The following is a 25,596-nucleotide window of genomic DNA, read 5'->3' as shown; positions in this document are numbered from 1 at the left end:
ATTTTATCTAAGCTAAACTTCTGCAAATCAGAAAACAATTTATAAAAAGTAACACAATATTTGTGAAAGAGTTTTTTAGTTAAACAAGAAAAATACAACAAGGTTTGATGTTTTTGAAGAAGATTTGTTTCACCAAAAAAATGATTTTAATGATTATCAGTGTTTTTCTTTCTTTGTGAAGTAATTAGCATTTGTGTTGTTATATTTAATAATTCGTAGTAAAATTACACTACCTATTTCTATTTCATGTTACCAATATCTAATAATCTATTGTGGTTTTGGAAAATCAGTGGTCTTGTCTTCTAATCATTAACCAATGGTTAGAAGACAAACTGGTTAGAGAATGTTCCCACCTATGGTTAGAAAATGTAGAATTGAAGTTAGTTTCCTCTCCAAAAATGTGTACTGTCTTTTTTGAAAGTATTTATTTTTGATTGATTAGTGTTTCTCATTAATTGCATCAGACAAAGGTCAGACATTTAAACTACACTATATAAATTAAGGAGCAATGAAAATATTCATAAGTGTCTAGTCAGTAAAGAGGCATTCTCAAGAAAAAACCCTCTTTGACACTCGATTTGGCTTCACCACGACTAAGTTTTCTTCCTCCAAAATGAACATTCGATTTAGTTTACCACTTTTAAAATTTTTACAGAAACCAGTAGATTTCCTTTTTTAATTAACTTAACAATTTTTTAAAGAGTGGAAGAGTTTGCTCTTAAGCTGAAGCTACCTTTTCAATCCAATAACCCGTTGTGCAAGAGTACGAGAGCACTGTTACTGTAGAATACAGTGGTAAAATCAAAAGTCAGTACTGAATCATACTATACCAAGTGCTCTTCGCTCCTCAAGGCTTGGAAGTTAAAGCTCAAATTCTTTATGGTTTTTTTGTTCATTCTTTCATGTTTTTGATCTGAGAAAAGACTGTAAGTTTTTCTTGACAATAAACTAATCCTTCAAAAATATGTTGAAACCGTTTTGTGAAAACAATAGGAACTTTTTGTATCTTAAGAGACTGTGTTCCTAAGAAATTGGGGGAAAATTGCCAATAGGTTGTCTCCTATTAATTCAACTGCAATGCTCAGCTGTACTTCTGAAAAATATTGATAAAAATTTATATTGTTTTTTCGATCTTTAATTGAACTGGGCTGCCAAAGCTAATTCTAACAGATAAAAAAATGACAACTACATAGATTTGAAAACGAAGCAGTCAGTCTTACCAATAACCAAAATGCTGAACTACAGATCTGCTTATTATACAAAAGATATCCTGTTAAACTTGTAACCATCTTTTCCACAAACAGGAATTAGATGGCCATTTGGAAAAAAAACTATTGTCATAAGTGCTCAGATAATCTATACACCACACATAAATTTACCTGAAAGTTCCCCATAAAAAGCAATATTCCGCAAGCTATTATTATACCGAAAAAAATTTTATCTAAGCTTAGCTTCTGCAAATCAGAAAACAATTTTGAAAAATATAACAACATTTTTTTTGAAGAATTTTTTTAGTGAACCAAAAAAATTAAAACAAGGTTCGATGTCGTTGAAGAGGATTTGTTTCGCGGAAAAAAAATGATTTGAATGATTATCGATGCTTTCTTTTCTTTTTGAAGTAATTAGCATTTGTGTTGTTATATTGCATAATTCGTAGTAAATTTATAATACCTATTCCATTTTAATCAATATCTAATAATCTATTGTGGTTTTCGAAATGCAGCGGTTTTTTGTCTTCTAATCGTTAACCAATGGTTAGAAGACAAAATGGTTAGAAAATTTTCTAACCTATGGTTAGAAAATTTAATATTGTTAAGTTAGGTTTTTTCCCAAAATTATGTACAGTCTGTTTTTTGGAAATATTTATTTTTGGTTGATTAGTGTTTCTCCAGAATTGCATCAGACAAAGATCATACATTTAGACTACGTTATAGACATTAAGGAGCATTGAAACTGTGCGTAAACTTTCTTAGTCAGAAAAGAGGCATTCTCAAGAAAAGACTTTTTTTGACTCTCGATGTGACACCAGCACGACTAAGTTTTCTTCCTCCATATTGAACATTCGAATTAGTTCACCACTCTTAAAATTTTACAGAAACCACTAAGTTTCCTTTTTTTAATTAACTTAAGAATTTTTTCAAGAGTGGAAGAGTTTGCTCTTAAGCTGAAGCTACCTTTTCAATCTAATCACCCGTTGTGCAAGAGTACGAGAGCACTTTTACAGTAGATTACAGTGGTAAAATCTAAAGTCAGTACTGAATCATACTATACCAAGTGCTCTTTGCTCCTCGAGGCTTGGAAGTTAAAGCCCAGATTCTCTATGGTTTTTTATAGTTGATTCTTTCATGTTTTTGCTCTGTCCATTTGATTTTTGGCCAGAATCACTGTCTGTTAGAATTTCATAGAGAAATTCGAGATGATTTTTTTTAATTTCTAAGTGACAAAGTGCTGTCGCACAAATGGCTTTCAACTTTGGCGGATTTTTAGACTTTTCCAGGGTTTTCCCAAGGATCTCAGCCAAGCTGGCGTTTTTTGACGAAAAACATTCAAATATTTTATTGGAACATATATTTAATCTAAAGTAGCACATTGATATCAATCAAAAAGCAGTTTAAATTGAAATGAACACAAATAGAAAAATTTAAAGAGTTCCATCCAAATATTGTCTACCGAGGTTGTCGTGATAGTTGTTCATTACAGTGACTCCACTGTTGGTGTGATCAAGTTGTAAATAATTGGCGGGTTGCATAAATAGCGATTGCACTTTTTTGTATAAAATTGATCTATCTTTCTTGCTAGCTATACCGATTTGCTTAAAAAATTTCTTGCTAGCTAACTCCAACATTCGACTTTGTTTCGGATGTTGTCGAACTGAAGTTTGTGCTAAAGTGTCAATTGCAGAAATAACTTCAGCCAGGCTGTAGTAGCCGTGAACTTTGAAGTTTTCACAGTATTTTTCCATCTTAATGCCTCCCAGGATTTCCTCAATGGAGACCTGAGAATCAAACAGGAACTGTCGTCCTGGGTGTAGTCCAGATGGCTGTGTTTTGTGTGGAGATGCCAGTTGGAAACAATGCTGGTCGGATGACTGTTTGCTAAAATAAGGGCAATAATTGTGAAATGTTTCTACCCAGCGAAACAGCGATTAAGAGGAACATGAGTATTAAAAAAGTAAAAAAAGAGTTAAAGAAGCGCTACTACGGTTAGTTTTAAAACTTCTGGACAGGATACTCGACACAAAAAATCTTGATACGATAAAAAAAGAAAGAGCCTCCAAGATAATAGCATAACATGTGAAGATATCATGTGAAACGAAATAGTATCAAAAATTGCTTTTTCCCCTATATTACTTAATAAATGTTATTTTGGTCACGGTTGTGGTGCGTGACTTTAAGATCGAGGTGAAGTATTTTTATCTATCGAACCCCGTGATCCCGCTTGTATAAACATTTGCAAATAGATTCTTACAAGCGACATTTAATGCATAGTTAGGTTACTATAATTGATAGCTTCTCGATTAAAAACTGCTCATGGCAATTTTTCTAATTTTTTTTTTCATTTTTGATAAAAACGTACTTGAACGGTTTATTAAGTGGCTGATAATTCATCTGGTTTTTGCCAAGTGGCTGCTGTTGCTGCATACAGGGACTTCGCACCAAATTATCCAGAAAAGCCCTTATTTGGCTGAACCAGGGTCTCTTCTGATGCTGATCTTTGCTACAACACAACGTCATCAAATCCAACAGGGGCTCTGGACAGTTTTGAGGCCTCGGTAGACCCCGCCACGTGTTGCTCGAGACGATTTTGGATATCTCAGATGCCTTATTGTTGCCAAATGGTCTTTCGCCTTCTGAGAAGCACTCGAAAATGAGGCAACCGAAACTCCAGATGTCACTGAAGAGTGAAAAGTTGTACGGAGGAACCAATGCTTCTGGAGCAGTCCAGGCAGCGATGTCTTCGAACACCAAAGGCAGTTTCTGAGAATCGTAGCCCGTGTTGGAATTGAGGAAGAAAAGGTCCATGTCCTCTTCCAGAAGAGTTCTTTCATCGAAGCCGGCAATTTTGGGTAGAAAGGATCCACTGACGAAGATGTTGCGAGCTCTCAGAACCTAAAAAAGGCATATGGTGTTGAAAGTGATAGCAAAGTGCCAATAGGCATAAATCAATTGAACTGGTCTAGTTACGGCCACATCATCCAAAAATGCAGCTCACATTTTTGAACACAGAAAATATCGAAATCAACTAGAGAATCATCTATAATTTGTATCATTTTCGTGTCCATCAAATGATTATTCATCCATTAGTATCTTGGTGTTGCTTCTTTTCACCTATGCCTTCTAGAAAAAAATTCTTTTAGAGATATATTTGTTCTATAAGTACATAACAAAATATATGGCATGGTTTTGATTACACTTTCTACTGTTTTTCACGTGACAGGCTAGAAAACTGTGCAACTGTAGCAAAAATTTACTACTAAAGTCAGTTTGGAAAAATACACATTGTTGCATTCCTGTGATCATATGGGTCACGTGGATGGACAAACAAGTTGTTTATTTTTATGATATTTCACGCTGTTCATTTTGTTTACCTTGTGGATATACCCCTCGTCTGCCAGGTAGTGCATTCCACACGCCACGCCCCTGAGAATGTGTGTGATCTGCTGTGAGGAAGCAAACACTCCAGCTGAACCCGCCCCTCCCCCTATTGATGCGGGATTGTTTACTTGTTTATTCAGCATCTCGTGTTCATCTCCGCCCATTGATAGTTGCTCGCCACTTTGGAGAGTGTTGCAGTTAGTCAGATCCATTTGGGCTAGCAGTGGCAGCAATGCGTCTAGGGATCCCCGTTCGCAGTATTCCAGAATTAGCATCTTTGGAGAATCTTCTAGAACATTGAAAAATCTGTTCAGTTCACGATCTTTATCACAAATTGGATACACAGGCTGATCACCATCAGCAATTCTTTGTCTAGTCATGCGTGACATTCATTGAATTTCCAAACAAAAATTACAATAATATGTTAACAACAACTAGAATTATGTAGTTTTGTTTTCTTCTATGCTCCAGAATCTATTTTGTTACAATAAGAAAGGGCTTAAACTTTGGGCTCACTAAAATTGGAGAAGAGGTGTGTGTGTGTGTGTGTGTGTGTGGGGGGGGGGGGGGGGGCTGGTCCTCGGGGTTAAAATAGGAAAGTTGAAAGTGGTGGAAATATGAAAATGTTAAATTGTATTACTCGTTCGTCGGATATCTCTACAGTTACTGGCGAAGCTTTGAGATACGCCGATAGCTAAACGTTGAACTAATATTCAGATTCTTGTGGCGAACAAAAAAGGTTTATTTTTATAAGGGTAGGTGAACATCATAAACATATGTGAGTGTTTTCATTAAATGTTTATTTAATTTTTCCATTGTGATATGGCTTAATAGAAGACGATTTGATATTTCATTTTTTTTTGGGGGGGGGGGGGTACATTAGTTTTTTGAACGACTTCTCTTTTTTTGCTATCAAACAAATGAATTGCGCTCTCGAAGATGTCGTTTATTCAAAATTTATCTGGCTATTCAAAAGTTTGCTTCCAGCAGTTGTTCAATACAAGCTTAAGTTTTAAGTAGAAAAAATAAGAAGAGTTTCAGTTGTAAACATTTCAATCCCATTAATTATTTGGTCACCACCTGAGCGAGAGCAGAGAACTCCGTGCCCACGGGTTGCTTTTGTTGGTTCCTTTTTGAACTAGTTTGGTCAATTTTGAATGATCGTTATATGCGAAACAGATAGTTCAGAGTAGCATCAATCAAAAATTTTCAAGAGTCCAGCAATTCTTTTCTGTACCACTACTGTTCAGGATTGTTCTGTCAACTTCGATTCAAGTGTTTCAATTCTCATCTACTTTAAAGTATAGGAACATTTAGCTGCTCCCATTCCTTACCATACAGTTTTGTATTTTCATTTTAACCTTTAATTTCGAGATCATAAAAGAGTAGATTTTCTATATGACACAGTTAGAAGTTAACTATTTTTTTAAATATATATTTTACTGATCAGAAAAAAAATGATTATTCAACTGTTCAGATTTTTCCACGTTAAAAATACAATATTAGATATCAGCCTATTGTTTAGAAAATCCTAATTATTTTAAAATAAAGCACCTAGATTTCTAAACAAGATCTACGTATGATTTTTGGAATGATTTTAGCTGACTTAGCTGGTGGTTAAAGGCCGAGCAAATCAGAATGGGTCGTTGTTTTTAGGGCGACAATTACTCCGTTCATAAAATACTATGGACCACTTGTGCTGCTCTGATTATGATACTTTTTTGAAGATTTTAGCATTTAATAGTCAATTTTGAGCTTTTCCTGCTCGTCGATAACTCATCTACGGTTCATACGACCATGCCATGCCGGAAAATTGCTGACTTGCTGTAGAACGGCCAGATGTTTTGTTGTGTTTTTTGCTGTCTGGCAAACTGATTCACTGTTTGCTGAAGACAGTGTGAAAAGTAAATTCACGTCTGATTAAATTTTTCTCAATTTCACTTGAGCAAAGGAGCGTACAGTGAGTGCGTCAAACAACCTTTCAGCATGATAATTCAACTCACAAATTAACTCTCTTCAAAATGTGAACAGTTTCGTTGTGTATTTTCAACAATTCAACCGCCATGAAAACATCAATTTGATCAACTCAGCATGCGAGCTTTGTCAGTCTTTTCACAAAATTTTGGCCAACTTTGAATTCAATTTTTCTTTATTTTTCTCTAATTTGTGTTCTGAGATATTACAGACAGTTTCTGTCCACAACATACATGTAGTTAACTGTTTTATTTTGCTTGATATAGACAAAACAGATCGTTTGTTATGGCCACGGGCTTTAATTTGTTCATATCAGAAGGAGGAGCAACAGTTCCAGTTTCAAAATCACACTTCAAACGATCGAAACTGCCATGAGTTTGTTTCTGCTCATAAAAATATCACAACTCAAATTTAAACCAAATTTACACTGCCATATAACCATTATAAACAAGTATTCAATCAAAGTGCATGTGCCCTAAAGCTTTCCTAATAAATGGTCTCACAAAACTGAACTAAATTACAAAATTTCTCAATTTTTCCAAACAGTGTACAAAATTTTATTTTGCCTCTTGCTCTAATTTTTCAGGTCCCACTCGGACTCGAACCTTGGATCTGATGCAATCATATGCCATTTACCCTCACCTGAATGTGTAACGACGCCGTGTAGCATGACAACATTCGGATGATTAAACTGGGCCAGTGTTGCGGCCTCTATTGCAAACTTGCGCCACATATCAGGGGTGTACTGGCTTTTGAGGGTTTTGGCGGCCGCGTAGATGAAGTTGCCTCCTTGATCTCCCAATTTGTTGGAATAGTTCAGGTCTGAAGAGGAGGTTGAGTCTTGGCTGAAGTTGTAGTGCGTGTCAGAGAAAGATCCCCCATGAACAGCTGTGCTGAGCAGAACTTTAATCTGGTTTTGCATTCCACCGATGGATAGTTCATTTTCTGAAAAAGAAACGAAGCTGACATGTTCTGCACTAAAACTGTTAGAAGGCTGAGAGAGAAAGACAGACCTAATGTAAATTGTGCATAAGATAAACTTGACAAAAATCTCTACTTGTTCCGCGTTTACTTTGTTAGAGATGAAGCCTTGCGAAACGAGAAAGAATAAGAGATTGAGTTGTCCAAGTTCTGGAGACCAGTTGAAACAAAGTTTTACCACATTTGGCTTGCAAGTACGAAATGCTGGTTGGAATCCAGTACTGGTTCATTTTCACAGTAGTTACGCCTGTTTAGATCTTAATAAATGCAAGCAAGTGGTCATATTCGAAGTTAATTGTTCACATCAACTGCCACTTAATTTGGTTTAAACTTGAGAAAAAAATGAAGCAGATATTTCAAGAACATTTTATACATCCCCAAAGGCTATTTGTGATATGCATAATCATCAATACATCAAGTTTACGCCATTTTTGAAAACTTGGGGATTTTCATGTCATTATACTTTCAACAGTTCATTCCTTTTCTCTTTCTAATTCAAGTCTCGAGTTTCTATTTTTTGCTTTTTATATCACAAAATCAATTCAGAAAGCTGCCAACTTGGAATTATTTTATGACTAATGGCTGTTGAATCCGCCATATGCCTACTAAATTAAATCAATGAGAAAATATAAGAGACAGAGCAGCTATTAAGTAGTTCACATTCTCCATTGAATAATGTGCAATGTGACCTTGTGTCAATGACTCTACCATTTGAGGGCAATTGAGTAATTGGTATTATCTATAGAAACTAACCGAAATAACTTTTCCGAAATAGCCTGATTCAATTGGATTCAAAATCGTAGCAACTTAGATTAGATTTACTTAGAACGCGAAACACTGTCTTTATAAACCTCTCGTAAAAAAAACGAGCTTTCCACACAGAACTTCCCCTGAAAAGTCATTAAATTAATGCCTGGAAGTAGAAAACATTGAGAAAAGCCAAGATTTTAATTCAAATTATGACCCTTGATTTGAATTTAAAGAGCGGAACCACCTCAATCATTTTCTGGGTTATATCGATTAGATGCTTTTTTGCCGACAATACACGCCTCCATCAGTGATGAAAGTATTTGAGCTAAAAATAAGAACTGTTTACTCTCAACTCGTTATGTTGGCATACGCAGAGAAACCGGCAATCAATTTTTTTAGCAAAAGATACTTGTAAATATTATTAATTTTATGTATACGTATGAACGAAGTAGAAGAATCTAACCCTCTTTGCCAGTTATAACCATTTCCATTCAAATTAAGGTTTTGTTTCAGGTTAAATGACTCTGCTAAATTTGCTTTGAAAATTCTGGCTGCTATCTTAACCTGTAAATGCTTCTCAATTACCCCCAGTGTTTCTCACTGACTACATCAAAATCAAGTAATCAACAACTAAAACATGTTCGTACACATTTTAAAATGCCAGATCTCTTTAACGCCAGATTCTACAGTGCCAAAATTTCTTATATAGTCCTGCAAAAGTTACTTCAAAATTCATGCACGAAAATCGATCAGCTGAATTTTGAAAACTAACTCAATGCTGAGAACGCAACACAATTGAAAGTACGCAGACTTTGTTATTATTATTCAATTTTATTAAATTATTTCGCTAGATTTTTTTTTGCTCGTGATTATAAGAAGATAAATCTTTAAAAACGTTAAAAATGAGGAAGCAATCCATTTTATTGCTGTCGGAAAGTTTTAGATAATGAAAGATGGGCCTAAAACAACTGATTTACCTGTGTTCGTGTGTCTTTGAACAGCTCTGGGATGAATCTCACGTGCAAATTCTGCCAGAATCCGATCGGGTGAATCAAACAATTTAGGTTCCACAAATTTCTGTCCCACCGGCAATTTTATAGCTAAAGCATTATTGATCATTTGATTCATATTGCTGAGATGTATGAATGGCCCTGCGTTTATGTGAATAGCGAATATTATTTGTTGATATTTTACAAATTATAGAAGACCCTCATAAAAATATATCTTCCACTGGTCGCAAAAATGGAACCTGACCCAAGAACAAAGAAATACTGTCGAATGAATTAAACTTGCAACTAAGCGATGCCCGTTCTAATGTAGCATTTTTTTCATCCTTTCTCAACTTCAAGTTTTACTTTTCAATTCTCGAGTTGAAAAATTTGACCTACATTTGAAATTGATATATCCCAACAATCCCTCTTGCAACTGATAATTAGAGTGAAATTACGACTCACTCTTATGAAAACATTGTTTATTGTCAGGATGTTGATTTTTATCACTTTCTTAATCGCCTATCGTATATTTTGTCTGAGAGTTAAGTTGCTGTACTTCACATGCTAAATTAACACGCATACCACAAATGTTTTTCTATCGATTTTGATAGCTCTCGATAAATTGCTACGCGAATTTGTTTTGATTAGAGTAAATTTTCCCCGTTTCTCTAGTGAATAATAAAAATCTTGACTTTTATGTGCGTACGCCGTACAGTCTAACATTAACTTGTTTATCTATTCAATTATAACAAAGGCTAAAAGTGCATGTTGAGTACGTATCAAACCGTTTGTGTCAACCAAAAGTGTTTTGTTCTTATTTGCAAGAAGTAGTTATTTTCTCAAAATGGGGAGGGGGCACGATGTTGTAAAGGGAAAGCAATAATGTGGGATAAATTTGAGTCCTCTTAAAACAGTTGCATAAAAGATCGCGACATGATTTTTTTTCTTTTCACATTTAGCATCAGATCGCGAATGCAACAAATGCTCGTTCTATGAATAGAGTTATTGAATTTATTCACAACAAATAAATCTGTTGTTTGTCTTAAACAAAGAAAGTTCAGCGCAACACTTTTTAAAAGTTGTCTGATCACAGGATAGAATTATACATATAACATTACATCCAAGGCAGCTAGAAATGTAAATTGGTGTCTGGATAAATATCGCAAAAATGCAAAAATCAAATAAGTTAACAATCAATTTTGTTTGATAATTTTTTATCCCAATTTTCCCGGAAAAACTGACAAGAATTACCAACCATAAAAGTCAAGGAAAAAAATTCAAGGAGCCAGAATGTGGAAAAGACAAGTGCATAGAAGTTTAATCGTCAGTCATGTATCTCTTAAAATGTACAAATTTATATTAATATTCTCTGTAATAACAGAAATACGATAAACTTCTATATTAAAGTACGATGTAATTGCTCTTGAACCTAGTACTATATGAACCTCTAAGCCAATCCATATCTCGTTGGACCGATTGAAAAATGCAGGTCTAGACAATTTCCCGACGAAAAAATGGTTTCAGCAAACAATAAGAGCAGTTTTCCATTCTCATAAAAAATACTTTTGTTGTATAAATGAAATTTGCATATGATGAAACTAACTTCCATCCTGTGCGTAGAAAATGTACTCCTGGTATCCCATATCCATCGGAGACCCAGGACCCGCCCCCAACCACGGCTCCTGATTGGCTAGCGAAAAGGTGTTTGGGCTGCGTGGGTGGTGGTGGTGGTGATGGATGAGAGACCCATTTGCAGCCGCTGCTGAATAACCCCACTTGTGTTTTTTCCGATAGAAGCAGAGAGCAATTGTGAATATTGAAATGAAGAGAAGAAAGACGAGGATTAGCAGAATGACCGTTAAGACTATTCGCTGCATTTTATGCTGCAGTTCCACTCTGTTCATTCCTGAAACACAACTGGTTCATAAATGTCACATTTTATAAATGACAAATTAAAACTCAATTTACTCCTCATTATTTAAGTTTTCAACTGAAAATGAGACTTCCAAATATAAAAATAAGAGTGGGAGCATGGCAGTAGCTTCCGAATTATCAAAAAAATAAATGTCAGAAGTTAAAATCTTTGACAAGAAGAGGACAAATATTACCAGTGATAACAACATATGGATCTTAAATGGGAGCAACGCAGTTACGAGTGAGCCGGACAAAATTAAGATAAAGCCATATTCAAACTTCGTGCCTTTAGTTTTTCGAACGGTAGGTTAAATTTTTTATCCGCATTTTCCCCGAATCAAGTTGCAACCATAATAACTAGCGTGATAAATTCTAATAATCAGGTCAAAAAAAAAGAAATTTCTGAAAGGTAGGATAGGATTCAGGTTTCACAAAAGATGCCAATTTAGTTTATTGATCCATAAACAGCCAATCCTTAAACAACAAAAAACTCATACAAAATTGCTCTTGGTTAAACTGAGCGACCAAAATTGCTTTAAGGGGACGAGTTTACAAAAGCCTTTTAATGTTTCATTTTCAGCACTTAGGTGTAGACCACTAGACATCAGAAAAAGGCACCTGAAGCAATTGAGATGATAGTTTGATACGAAGATTAATTGCTTTAAACAATTTAGAGTGAATTCGAGGATTGGTTTGATCCGTCTCTCAAGTATCTGTTTAACTTTTCATTGCGTGCTTATAGAGATCTTTTGCAAAGTGTTTAATAAAAAACAACATTTTTTCTTTTGCTCGAGAGTAATTACTATATGACGGTGATCTGATCAAATTTAAATGGTAGTTTACATGTTTTTGAACAAACACCAAAAATGCGGCTTATAAACACTTCTTTTACATTTTATCATTTTGAGATGTTCAAATGTCGATTCAAATAAAAGCCATGGGTGCCGGGTTCGAACCCCGATGAGAACAGATAGATTTTTCGATTTGGTTATTTATAACCTGAGCTTTTCAAAACAAGAAACACTATATGAACAACGATGATAGCCCATTGTTGATAAATTGTTAATGCACATAATGTAAAGTTCTCACAAATATTGCAAGAGTTTGAAAAAGCGGTCAATTATGCGTGGGGCAATTTTCCAATTCAAATGAATGCAAAGCTCATCATACATAAGGACGAATATTCCGCCCATCAGGGCGTTGCCTACCCCCAGCTCTGTGAATATTAATATATGGGTTAATACGTTTGCTTTGTGGCAATTAAGAAGATAGGCGTCGACTGAAATAAGAATAAGTTTCTTCTTTTTTCCGTTCTGAGAATTGTTGCAATGATGGCATAATTTACAGGAAAAAGTTATGCATTTATCAATTAATATATAATCATTATAATGGCCACAAAAATTCATTTTGCACGCAGCATACTTTTTCATAATTTTTCAAGGGTACTTTGAGTCTTAATTTAAAACGACTCCAGTATTTTTTCCTTTTTACCCAACCCCACCAAGGTTGTATGATATTATTCTTTTGTTATGATTAAAAGGCAGCGTGGAAAAGTACAATGTATAATCAATGCCCCGCATTTAAGGCACCCTCAGTGAGTGCAACACCTCTGCGCGTGTGATAAAACGGGTGCCCTTTCCGCTCCCCTTTCCCCTCACCGCTTCCCTAATTTGCCTCTGTTTGCCCACTATACAGGAGGGGGTGTTGAAAATCCACAGCACTACAAACATACTCATTTTACCCGTTCCGGTCTGGGGTTGCATCATTTCCGAAGGATCGTCCATTAACAATTTGGGGGATGATTTTTCCATACATCAATCCATTATTTATTTTTCCACCTTTTGTTCAATAATGAAAGGTGACATTTTTGGCCTTGCTAATTTTCACATTGTCCACTTAAGATACAATCAGAATATTCACACGTATTCGAAAAATGTGAATAGTTAAGATAAGATTGTGATTAAATTAAAAACGGATACAGAATCGCCAGGTATCTTTGCGTGGAGTTCCCACTCAAAGTGTGATTTAACTCAAAAAGCAGGAAATTAAAACTGCGTTCAATGAAGCTTTTCCCTACGTTTTCCATACAAGCATTTAGCTATAGCTCAATGATGTTTGTTCACGTTAATTTAAAGTGACAGAAAACTGCAGAATTTATGAGTAAATTGCAGATCATTTGTGTTTGACCAACAAAATAGAACAAAACATTTTCAGTGTCGTAATTCTGTAAGTTTTGGGGTTACCATTTTTGCACCAACTAGCAGGATATCATTTTAGCCGATCGGTTCCGAACTAACTTTTTTCCATGTTCTGTTGTTCTGAAAGTTGTTCTGAAATATCTATTTTTCTAGGATATCAGTTTTTGCAGAGGGAAAATTTTTGGCACAACCATCGGTTAATTGGGTAGATAGGTGAGGGGACGTCAAAATGTGCACAGGTGAAATGATTAATTACCCGAGACTGTAATCACGACAGGCTCACAATAAGGTCCATCCGCGCCTACAGTGCTCACGTCTAGCAGATACTCGGAGTCTTCTAGGCCTGAAATATGAAATAAAGTCAACTCAAATTAAATTGACCAAAATAAAATGGGATTTAAACTCACACACCCGTTCTCAAGATTTATAGCTTGCGCATATTTGTGTCTGGGTAAGATTAAACTGTTTATCATACATCAGCGAAAACAAATAAAATATGTGCATTTGTCTCCTCTCTGTTGTTCTCCGAAATGATGAATCAATTTAATTTAAAATCAAGATTTTAATTCAAATCTGTGCGGTGAAGACTCACCGTATGGCTTAAATATGTGGCCCAAATTTGAAACGTGGTTAAAACAATTTCTGATGAAATCTGAGTTTGCATGACAACTCGCCCAATTTCAAAGTACGCAATGTGCTAATATACCCATCATACTGCAGTTGTCGTTTTCAAATTAAGCAAAATCGTTTTTTTCCGTGTTGCCGGTATGTTCAGTTTTAAATTTATGAAACTGTCGTAAAATAGGTTTCAAACCACAAGAAGAGTTCCGAGTTTGAATATAATAGGCTTTCAAAATTGTACGGAATGTGCGAGCGAAAGATTTATTTCACTTACCACTGACTGTTATCACTGATATCTTTTAAAATGTGAAAAAAATTTTATTATACTTGATTAAAAGTGATCGTATAATAATGCTGCACATGTTAAAACTTTACTTTAACTATTTCACTGCTAAAAAAATATCCGATTTCAACTGACTGAGGTGATAGTGAGATTTTAATTGGTGAGTTACCTGCAAAATCATAGGTTGTCTTATTGCCAAACACTTTCTGTCTAACTGCTCCGTCTGTGGTACTGAGTGAGCCATCTGATGACAAGTCTGTTCGTTTCCTCACTCTTATGAAGTAGTAAGATACATTTACAACTTTGTTCTTCATATCCATTGGTGGAAGCCATTTCAATCGAATCACACCGTGCACTGTAGAAGCCGTCAGATCCCGGACAAACACTGAAACATCAATTATATATAAAAATCGAAGTTTTCTAGATCATTCAATGACATTTTAATCGTTCCAATTTTCAAACGATTGTTTTTTTTTAATAAATAAATATGTCTTAAAAACATTTTTAGGCAAAACGCATCCTAATTAACAGCTAATTTCATTTGGGAAAACTTAAATTTTAAAAACAACGAGAATATAGCTGTTCTCAACTGTGCAAAATCAGGTTTTAGAACATACTTCATGATAAAACACCACACAAAACTGTAAAACATCACGCATCCTTTGTGATAATATTCCTCACATGCCTTAACTTTGCCAAAAAAACGTGAATTTCGTTCCTGACTAAAATGAGTCAAAAATACACCCGGGCCATACGTAAATGAAGTGCTTTTGAAGTAGAACAATTAGCAGCAAAGAGATAACGTTTCCTATCATTTTCCTCATTTTCCGGTTTTCCTTTCACCAAATTAGCGCAAGACAATTTACGCAGCTCATGTTCTATTGTATCTCAAAGGCTCAACACACGTCAGTCGCTTCCTTAAATAAATTCACAAATTCCGCTCTCAAGTCTCTCCTAATTAAAATTTTTCCACCCCTTTGCCTCCCTGTCCAACCCTTCTAATCAGGGAGAAATAGGGCACTTCCCCCATTTTGGGAATTATTAGGGCACAAATTAAGGTGGGAACGAAATTAACTACTAACATGTTCTGAAGTATAACATTAATTACCCCCGCCCTTCTATGTTTTAGCATTATGATTACGATTGAAAATCAAAAAAAAAATTAAGTTTTCAATGTGGAAATTGTTATGGGACTGCGGAATAAACCATTTCACGGAACAGGAGGAAGATGATTAAATTTTTATGATTTGTTTGCCATATTTGGTTTGTTCGCAACAATGGTAAACATTAGGAAAACTGATTATGTTTTCTTATTTTCTTGTTGCTCGCTTTAATGATATATAAAACCTGTCCATTATTACAACATATTCAATTCATTATCACGGAGAAAAAAATTCATCGCGGAGAGAATTAAAAGGTACCATAAAGATCTATGATGCAAAAAAAATAATCATTGAAACTGAAAACTTTTCTCTTTGTGTCGCCTAAGCTAGTAGTACCCACTTTTTTGCTCAAAGTGAAAAATATAAGGCCTAAAATTAATTGACTGGTTAAATCCCGGGTACAGCAAAAGAAAGTTTTTAGAAATAATGTTCCGAAATTTTTATGAACATGTATGTTTGTCATTCATGAGTTTAAGTTTGAAGATGATGTTTGTGGTTGTGGTTGAGGTGGTATGGTTGAGTGAATAAGGATATAGATTGGATGCAAGCTAGTATATGATTTATTTGACCACAAGCTGAGCAGAATTGTTGGCGGAGCGATTACTGCTCAATTAAACAGCCACTAAACATGCTTACAATTTGATTGAAATCCATTATTGGAGCTGAGACCAACGTCTCCTCGAGTGGCACAAAACACTTGGTCTTTATCAAACTGAGTTATAATTAAGTTGAAAGCCAATAATGGCCTTTCCGCCCCAGAGAAAACAATTTTTAAACTAATTCTGCAGTGGCCACTTTTGAGCAAGATACGAAGATGCTTGAAGAATTATTGCTCTCTTTAGTGGCTCAAACATGCAATTTGTAAGCAAACTTTACGCTCAGCTGGCTTTGTTGAAAGGCTCAATTTATCTTGAGCTACAAATGGCTCCTTTTCAAATTAGTCTCAAATTGACATTTCAAACTGTGACGAGAGGGCTCTCAGCCGCCATATTGGTCAAGAGATGCCTTAGTGCACACAGTCAAAACGCACTTTCAAAACGATTCTCAACTACAAAAAAATTATCATTATCAACACTTTAATACTGCAAAAAAAACCCAATTTTTTGCGATCAAAGCAGTTTCACTGAAGAAATCTTCTGCAATCTGTCAGTAAATCCCTCAATCAGGAGATTGCTTTGTATCGAGTATTGAGTTTTAAATCAAGACCGACCATTTCAGAAACTTGAAGTAGAATTGTGTTCTAGTTTGAACCAAACTTTAAAAAGAAATTTTGACCAGGTGTTTGAAAAATGGAGGCTCGGATTCTGAAGAATTCTGAAAAATTTCTGAGTTCAAAAAACAGAGTGAAATTAACAATGCCCAATGTATATATTCGCATTCTATAACTGGGCCAAGTTTTGCTTAAAACAGAAGACCGAAATTGTGCGGGCATATAACTGGTATTATTGCTGAAAAAAATTGAGCTATTATATATATCATACCTGCAGCAGGAGTTGTGTAGTTAAACTCGGCAAATTTCAATTTGGAACCATACACAATTGTCGACTTTCTGTTGTCAGAGTATACTCGGAAGTAATAGGTCGTTTGTTGTGCCAATCCTGCGACACTCACGACACGATCTCTTAGATTGACTCTCATCGGATGAAAAGAGACTTTGGGTGGGCAGTTCTGGCAGTGAAGAGAGTACCACAGACCTATACGTGGGTTTGTCAAGTCTCCATTGGAACCATCTTTTAAAGGAGCATCCCATATAAACCGAACTGTGCTAGGGTCACCATTGAAGGGAGATTTTCTGTCAACCCGCACATTCCTAAACAATTTGAACATTTATCGCTCTCTGAAGCTAATCTATCAAATCATAGTCTAGTCCCAACTTGAAATTAATAAAAAGATGTTCCAAGATCAGTGCAAAAAAAAGAAAGAATTTCGCAAAAAATTTTGCGAATTAGAGGTAACCGTACTAGATCTTGCGCAAAACATAATGTGACATTGCATTGAACACTGTTGGCAGAAATTACGCGACTAATTTTTAACCTCAACTTAGTACATGTCTTCAAATGGTGTGCACTATATCCATACATCAGTTAAAATGGAAAAAAAATATTTGATTAGCAGTTTCAAGATCTCGTGTAATCATTGTCGTGAAGCAGCAAATATCATCTAAGTTTCTTTCAACAGCATTTCACATAATTCATGTCATATAAATTGTTCATGTTAATGTCTTTTTAATGAGCATTAACAAATCATTTTAATTCCGAGTTAAGAACAAAGCGTTTGTGCTCAATTTCAGCATACATAAAAGCCGCTCATAAATTCTAATCACAAAACTGGGTGATTCTTTTATGGCTGCCTTTCATGCTGTCTGTTGTGTTATTGCCACTTTTAGGGTGAAACATTTGTTCCAAATACTCACAGCGCATCATTTTAAAGAGCAGGCCTATTTTGAAATGGGGTCAAACGATGCCACTATATACATAAACAATGTTGGCTTTAAAAATTTTCAGCAGACGTCAAAGCATTCAACGTTCTTTTATCTCAAATTTGCTGTTAATTTTTCAATATATTTTAATTCTTTTTTGGGGGGATTTAGCACAATGTACAAAAATTTGCGAAAAAAAACATTGTCGGAAAAAGTTCGTTCTTTTAATCAGTCAAACACGTTTTGTCAACTAAGAACAATTGCCTAAACTATTTTAAAATTTGGAATAAGGACCATATCGTTTCCTATGTTGTAGTCCACGAACAAAATATATTTATAGGTTCATTCATGGCAACTTTTTATTATGGTCATATAATCAATGAATGTAGAAAATACTTCACTGCAAAAGCAAAACAAATGAGATTCAGACTCCTGCATTAGAGGGAGAATCTGACAAAGTCGGTTCCGAATATGATCTGAATCAACCTCGGAATCAGTGGCGGGAATTTTCTGAAAAAAAAAATCTCTGAATCAGCCTTGAGTTGGATTTTGTCCCCTGGCTGAAATTCGGCGTACTAATTAAGTTTGCACCAAATAAAGCAGCCATAAAATCTTTTGTTCCTTTAACAGTTTCATTTCAAATAAGTCACTTTGATCGTAACCTAAAATGCCCAAAATCCCTAATAAGCCCTAATGGTAAAAACAGGGCCCGCCTTGCCCCGGATGTTTTGATTGAGAGGGGCAATTATTTTCACAGGCATACTTAAACGCTCCACTGACTATTCTGATGTTTTTCTAACAGCTCTCGAAAGCACGTAATGCATAAATTATTACGAGTTTGGGCTGATTTGAAGCGTGCTATAAACCAATCGGTTATAAGTGTATTATGATCTCCGTTTGCGTTGTACCAGGCACGAAAAGGAGCAATTTGCGAAATGAGTGGGGGTTGAGTTTACCCAATTTTCTCCTTGAGTTATCAAAATATGGAAACATTTAGCCCCCGGGGAATGAAGAAATATGCAAACAATAATTTTCCAAATTGAGCTGACATTAAAGCCAAAATTGGATCACTTAAGCGAAAAATGAATCTGATCAGATCTAATTTAAAAAAGTGTTTATTTTGCTCCATTTCTCTTCGGTTTTGACTGCATTTGACACTAATCTGCAGTTTAACTAGTTATCTCCAAGTTATAACCCAGATTAACCAGACTGCAGCTTTGAGCCTTGACGAGGAGAGAGGGAAGACTCAAGCTGATTTCTAACACTTGTTCCCGATCTGCCAGGGATTGGAGGGATAAACGAACTGGGTCAAATCTTGCGTTAACTCCAGAAACTTAGAGCCACAAAGTCACCAGTGCTAAAACTCAGCCAAACTAAACAACTAAACAGGGCGAGTATTTAGCCGAAAAACAAGAGAGTGTTCGCTAGTCAGAAAGCTTTAAATCAGCTGAATATCTGGATTAAAAAACAAAGTAAAAAAGAAAAGTTTACCAACTGACAGTGGGAAAAAATAATGATAAAAAACTAATTGATCATCTAACCTATAATGTGAATGATTGAAAACTAATCATAAATTATTCTATAGATAAATAAATATATTATTATAAGTCTAAATTATTATTTTGTGATGGTGTTATCGGCTTTGAGATCAGATACAATTATGCGCGGAATTTGCTATATTGAGTTCAATTTTAAGCAAAACACAAACCCTGTTGACAGCAATGGGGAATATACAGGGGGAGGGGAAGGGGGCTGAGAACTGGAGCTGAAATTCCTTGTCAAGTAATCCTCGACCTCCCCATGGGCCAAGTTGTCAAAATTATCAAGTTATTGACTGTGTAATGGTCACGTGTTTAGTCACATAACATGCGCAACTTGGATACAATTGTAAACTAATCACTGGTTATTAAAAACCGTGTCTATCATTATCAGCCAAGATATCATTTCGTAATTGGCCAGGTCCTTTTTCAAATCACACTTTTGAATTATGAGCCCAAATTTTATGATATTAATTCTCAAAACAGTTCTTTTTCATTAACTTGAGAATTTCGTTGTAACTAGATATGAATCATAACATGCTTGCCAGGCAATGTATGCAATAAAGTGTCCCTCAAAAAAGAAATTTGAAAAACTCGTTATCTGGGAAAATTTCAGTTTCTGGCTGAAATTTTTGCAGTTAGAAAGAGCAACAACCTTTTTGATTTATTGCCATAGCATAGAGTCATTTGACTTATGAACAAATAATCACAATATTAAAGACAATATTTGATTGTTTACTAACTTCTGCAGCATGTACGGAGTGAAAGTAAACATGTTAACAAAACTGACAGAGGCAAAGAGGGAAAAGGACAAAAATTTTGTTGCATTTCAGGATAAACTGGCATTTATTTAATTAAACAGTTTTGAAACTTTTGTATTAATTTGAGGTCCTTGTCGTTGTGCGAGCATAGATGCAACATCTGTCTTAGCATCAGACGATAATATTAAATGTTGCAATATGCATGTAATTTAAAAATAAATTTAACTTGATATGATGTGCCTTCCAGCACTAAAAGCAAGAAATTATTCACAAATTTTGATTTTAGGGTCAGAGGTTTACAAAAAATTTCAAATAACGATGAAAATTAAACTACGTTCTAAGATTATCGGCACTTGAGAGGTCTTTGGCAAATTGAATGTCAACTTAGGTTTCATAGAGCCACTTATCAATTGTGCTAACGTTTTTATGCGACAAAAATATAACCTCAAACAAATAACATGAAAGTAAAAATTTTTTAACAAAATTGGAACAAAATTGAGCAATGTGGTCAAAACTTGTGCAATGAGCAAAAACACCATCGATTTTCAGTCTTTATAATTTGAAACGCATCATTAAACGCTACTGTTGGCGCATTCGGTTTAAATTTTTATCACAAGCCATTAAGTGTACAAATTTTTTTGATCATTGAGATTATTGGACTTAATTAATCGCGGTTAAGCACACTTTCCTGTCATAAAAAGAGCAATTGAGTACGCATCGAAACAGCTTTTAATGGATGTATACAATACAAGACAATAATGAACGTTATAAATTTTATGAATATATACTATAAGTTTATAACTACTTCGCGTCATCTAACTTTTGAAAACAGACATACTGAGTCAAGCAGAAGGCAAGTACACCATTACTTGGCAGTTATGAAAAACGAAGAGGTTTTTGTTATTGTTTTCTATTGTTTTGTACTTGCTTAGTCGAAAACCGCATTAAACTTCGCTTACTGGCAATTAAGTTTCTAAAGCGCCCTTATAATAAAAAAAAATGAAGCTGAAGAATTTAGAGTACATTTAGGTAATGTACCACAAGTTTGCAGTCTTGAAAAAAGCAACAACAGCCTTTTCAATTTTCTGCTAATTCAAAAGAATTTTAAATTTAATTCATCAATTTGCGTTTGAAAACTTAAACGGTTAATTTCTCTTTTTGGCAAATGGGGCTGCTAATGTTTAAAAACAACATTAAAAATTACTTAAATGCATTCATTCACTGATAATTTATTCAGCTAAGATTTCGTTAAGCAAACACTAAACCACCATTTTTTCAACAAGTTGCGAAACTAATCAGAAAATTAAGATCAGCTCATATTTATAGGAACATCATCGCCCAAACTAATCTTGTCACATAGCTAACCCTAAACCAAGCATTAGTTGTTATTGGATTGCAGATTCTAAGGTTACGAGGAATTTTAATCAAAATTTTAATAAAACGATTCCGATCCTCGAGTTATTAAAAAACCTAAAGCAGCTAGCCCACAAACGTGTTGAGGAAAAAAGACATTTACCTTTTACCGCTGAATTAAAATTATTCGAAAAATGTTGATATTTTTTTAATGCATATATATCGTATGAACTACTCGTTTCTAGTTATTTTAACTTTGTGAATAGAGTGCTTACATAACCGCATAGCTAGAGATTAATTAAGATACTGTTTTACTCTTTTGGGACAAGCCTTTCAATTGAGACCAAATTGTCTGCCTGTCAAGGCTCAAGCTTTCGGCATTAGCCTTAAATAGGATTACCCCCTCCCCATCTGAGCCCCCCCCCCCCCCAAGATACACTTCCGCAAATGCTTTGAGTTCTCATTTAAAATTGCTCATTTTTCTTTCAATCTTGTACTCCTCACACTTAAATGAAATGAATGACAATTATTTGACTTAATTTGGGGATAAAAATCCCATTTAGTCAATTCTTAGGAATTAGTTGCCGCATAAGAATGAGTTAGTCACGTAAAAAGTGACATGATTTCCGATTTAGGGGATCAATAGTGAATGGAAAAACGTCAATAAATCTTATAGTCCGCATTCCTTCTAAAAATTGAGTCCTAATTTTTGGCTCCAAACAACCTATACAAAACCAATGTTAGTCGATTTGATTTAAGTACGTTTCCTTGTGAGCGTGGGAAACAATGTTCGTCATATTTATGACTCTCATAAGCGTAAAATACACTATCTGGTTCAAATTTTGTGAAAACTGTTAATTAAATTCTAAACCATTGATATAACAGATATAGCTCAGAACATGCGTCGATAATAACATACGACGTCTGAAACCCAAAACAGTGGAAAATCTATATTTGAGCTCATTAACTATTCTTCCTAATTAATTTGTTGACATTTCCACCGTATTCGTCAGAAGGAGTACAGGAAAACAACAAATATGAAAATAGATTTCACATAGTTTTCCTTTCCTAGAGTGAAGAAATTTTTTCCTCCGTTTGAGATAGTAGGACAACCGCTTCAAAGCAAAAATGAGAACCGCCTCCCGGCACTTCACTTTTGTTTGTTTTTTCTGAACTTTTACTGGAGAGAATAGAAATTAATTTTTTTGTCTTCTCTTTTTTAATAACCAGCTCAGCGGCGAACAAATTAGTGGCAATGGTGCTTTAAACTGTCAGTTAAAGAGAGTAAAAAGCAATTGTCTGCACAGTAGTGTACACAAATAAACAAAGTGAGTGAAAAAAATAAAGAAAAGGAAGCTAACAATTGACGCAAGATAGCTGAAGAGACTTCGCGTCTTTGTTCCCGCGGAGGGAAAATTGTTCGTTAAAGGAAAACATTTTAACCCTTCCGATTAGGAGCATAAAAGGTAATGCAGCTAAGAGCCTGTTTCATTAGCTCTAAGTGGTTAGGAGTTTAAAACATTCCGACAATTCCCTTGTAGCTAACAACGACAAATATGATTGACTTGAGAAAGTTAATACCTAGCTGCTTCAAATAATTACTCTCAATTTGTGACCTTAACGATGTATCTCCATGGTGATGCTCCATTTAAATTTTAATGCGTTTTCTGAAGTGTAGTATAAATTCAGGTCGGTTTATCCGTTTTTAATCAGGAAAATGGGCTAATTATTCGATTCTTGTCGCTATTACAAGGGGTATAATAGGGTTTGTATGTCTCACCTGGGCGCGCTTGGATGCGTGTAGCATCGAGAGTACGGGTCGTCTGTGAAACGGAACGTGCCCTTATCGCAGTCACAAATTGTTGCCCCGGCACCTAGCGAGCTTGAATTTTTTGGACAAGTTTGACATGTTGAATCTCCTGTAAGCTGTTTGAATGTGCCTGGTCTGCATGCTGAAACAAAGATTCTGATAGGATTCTTAGAAGAAAATAGTTAAGGTGCAAACTTGTAAGAGCTTTTGGGCCTATCTTTCCCATTACCCATTACAACCCCCCCCCCATGGTACCTTTACGGTAATGGGGGGGGGGGGGGGTAAACGTTATGTCACAACTAAGACATGAGGCATTCTACAAATATCTTTTTGAAAAACTGTTGCGATCTATCTTGAAATAAAGCGTATCAAAACTTATCTTGATAGGTTTTTTCATGTTTTGCCAAGATTTTGAATGTATTTTCTTCAAAAAATGTATCATCTACCGTTTTTTAAGAAGTTTGGCATTCGGGCATTTAAATTTGTTTAAATAATGAGCGCAAACTAGGAGATATCGAAAATTTGAAAATCGGTAAGAATCTCAAGCTAAAATTACTAAAAAAACTATATCTCCATGAAAGGATGGAAGTTTTGAAGAAAAAAAAATGCGTCCGTGTCAACAGATATTTTAAGTATGAGTTATCAGGATGTCGTTGAATAAATTTCACAATTTGGTCTTTGTCTAGACGGAAATCATAAAAAAGTTGCTTGTGAAGTCATTCGAATAGTAAATGTTTTCAAAAATTAGTCTTTTTAGCGGTTGTCTCAACTTTCAGATGTTGAAGAGGGAAATATTTAATGTCTCCCCACCGCCACGCCTCTCTCCCGTACCCCTCTGCCCTCCCACCCCAGTGAACATAATTTTGTTTTCATTATAGCATGTGTTGACAATATAATTCATACTTGCTTTTACAATAAAAGGTTTTTGCGTGACCTGTTAAATGGTGACAATTTTCATAACAATTAATAAAACTATAAAAATTGTCAATTATAGATGGTCGTTTTCTACGCGTGGGTAAAAAATTCTTTTCCTGAAAAAAAATATTAGAAACTTAAACCTACAACATTTAGACCTAAAACAAGCATATAGCTTAAACTTTGTTTTTAAAATATTATCATGCGTCATATTGATCAGCAGACCTTTATTTACAATGATGGCGAGCTTGAAATTATACAGGTTTAAGTTTCTGCTATTTTTCATTGCTCAAAATAATATTTGTTTACTGAACCACAAAGAGAAGGCACATCTTTTTATGCACTCTTAAGCTTTCACTGTGTACTCAACGGTCAGTGAATAAAACATCCATTGTTTAGGAGAAGAATTATCCTCCTTCTCCTCAATTTAGAATCTGGTTAAAATTTAATTTAGAACAAATTTCATTGTTTAACGTCACTTTCTGCATAAACGCTCCAACCTAAACACAAATAACTTCCTTCATAAAGTCTCTATTTGCTCAATTTCGATCAAAAGCAGTGGGAACAAACATTGAAATCCTTTTATAGCAAATTTTTCAGCAACAGAACGTCAAGACATTGGCTTTGTTTGCAAACAGCGTGAAAAGGGCAACGTGCGCTGCGGTGAAAATAGGCAAAGTCACGCGAAGATTTGTTTTCACACTCTGATTAACTTCTGAGAGATCGTGTTTTTGTTATCTAAGTGCCCGGGGCTATTCTTGTCAAGAGAAAATACCCACTACTTAGCTGAAGTTAATTCGACAAATCTTCACTTCAGTCGTAAAACAAATCTACCCAAACAGTTTAGGCTTCTAAGGTTTCGTTGGGATTTCAGATTAAACTCACGCTTGGTTTAAATGGCTCATTGCCGGAAATTATGGTATTTATGCGAAATAGATACATAAATTTTCACACACAACCTCAAATTATCTTACACTCATTCTTGAAACCTAGTTTTATTGCGGAAAACCCAGCCTTATTTGTTAAGGAGCCTTCTGGTAATAAAAGCATATTAATTTTGAATAGCCACTCGTAAATATATCTGATGTGAGATTTAGTTGTAAACTCTAAATGGTTAAGATCGATATCTGCGCCATGTTTTGTTTTCTGCCAAGGTGCTCTAGAGTGAAATATTACATCAAAGTTGTTGTTGAACGTGGTCAATAAATCAACAACAATATCATTTCGTCTGGCTACTTTACGGGGGCTTTTCACTTAATGCAGTTTGTAAGGTGGTTTAATATTTCAACGGGCAACTGCTTTATTGTGTTGGGAAAAATAGGTTTTCCC

The 25,596-nt window shown here is 35.0% G+C and overlaps 2 protein-coding genes across 2 annotated transcripts in view; one reads left to right on the top strand and one right to left on the bottom strand.

The window, feature by feature from the left end:
- LOC142336089 (mothers against decapentaplegic homolog 1-like) overlaps positions 1 to 25,596 on the top strand; it is a 536,849-nt gene that overhangs the window by 267,910 nt on the left and 243,343 nt on the right. The window lies entirely within an intron of this gene.
- Positions 2,541 to 25,596, bottom strand: part of LOC142336088 (ephrin type-A receptor 4-A-like) — a 35,732-nt gene continuing 12,676 nt past the window's right edge. Inside the window, exons 5-14 of the mRNA XM_075384612.1 lie at positions 23,323 to 23,494; positions 16,953 to 17,281; positions 14,478 to 14,693; positions 13,661 to 13,747; positions 10,896 to 11,198; positions 9,278 to 9,400; positions 7,212 to 7,514; positions 4,589 to 4,884; positions 3,577 to 4,109; positions 2,541 to 3,095 (exon numbers count right to left, since the gene is read on the bottom strand). Of these exons, the coding sequence (XP_075240727.1) occupies positions 2,642 to 3,095; positions 3,577 to 4,109; positions 4,589 to 4,884; positions 7,212 to 7,514; positions 9,278 to 9,400; positions 10,896 to 11,198; positions 13,661 to 13,747; positions 14,478 to 14,693; positions 16,953 to 17,281; positions 23,323 to 23,494 (2,816 nt within the window). The 3' untranslated portion in view covers positions 2,541 to 2,641. The remainder of the gene's footprint in view (positions 3,096 to 3,576; positions 4,110 to 4,588; positions 4,885 to 7,211; positions 7,515 to 9,277; positions 9,401 to 10,895; positions 11,199 to 13,660; positions 13,748 to 14,477; positions 14,694 to 16,952; positions 17,282 to 23,322; positions 23,495 to 25,596) is intronic.

Source organism: Convolutriloba macropyga, chromosome 3 (genome assembly GCF_964194025.1).
Source record: "Convolutriloba macropyga chromosome 3, txConMacr16.3, whole genome shotgun sequence".
Classification (NCBI taxonomy): Eukaryota; Metazoa; Xenacoelomorpha; order Acoela; family Convolutidae; genus Convolutriloba; species Convolutriloba macropyga.
This window is presented reverse-complemented; position numbering and strand designations above follow the sequence as displayed.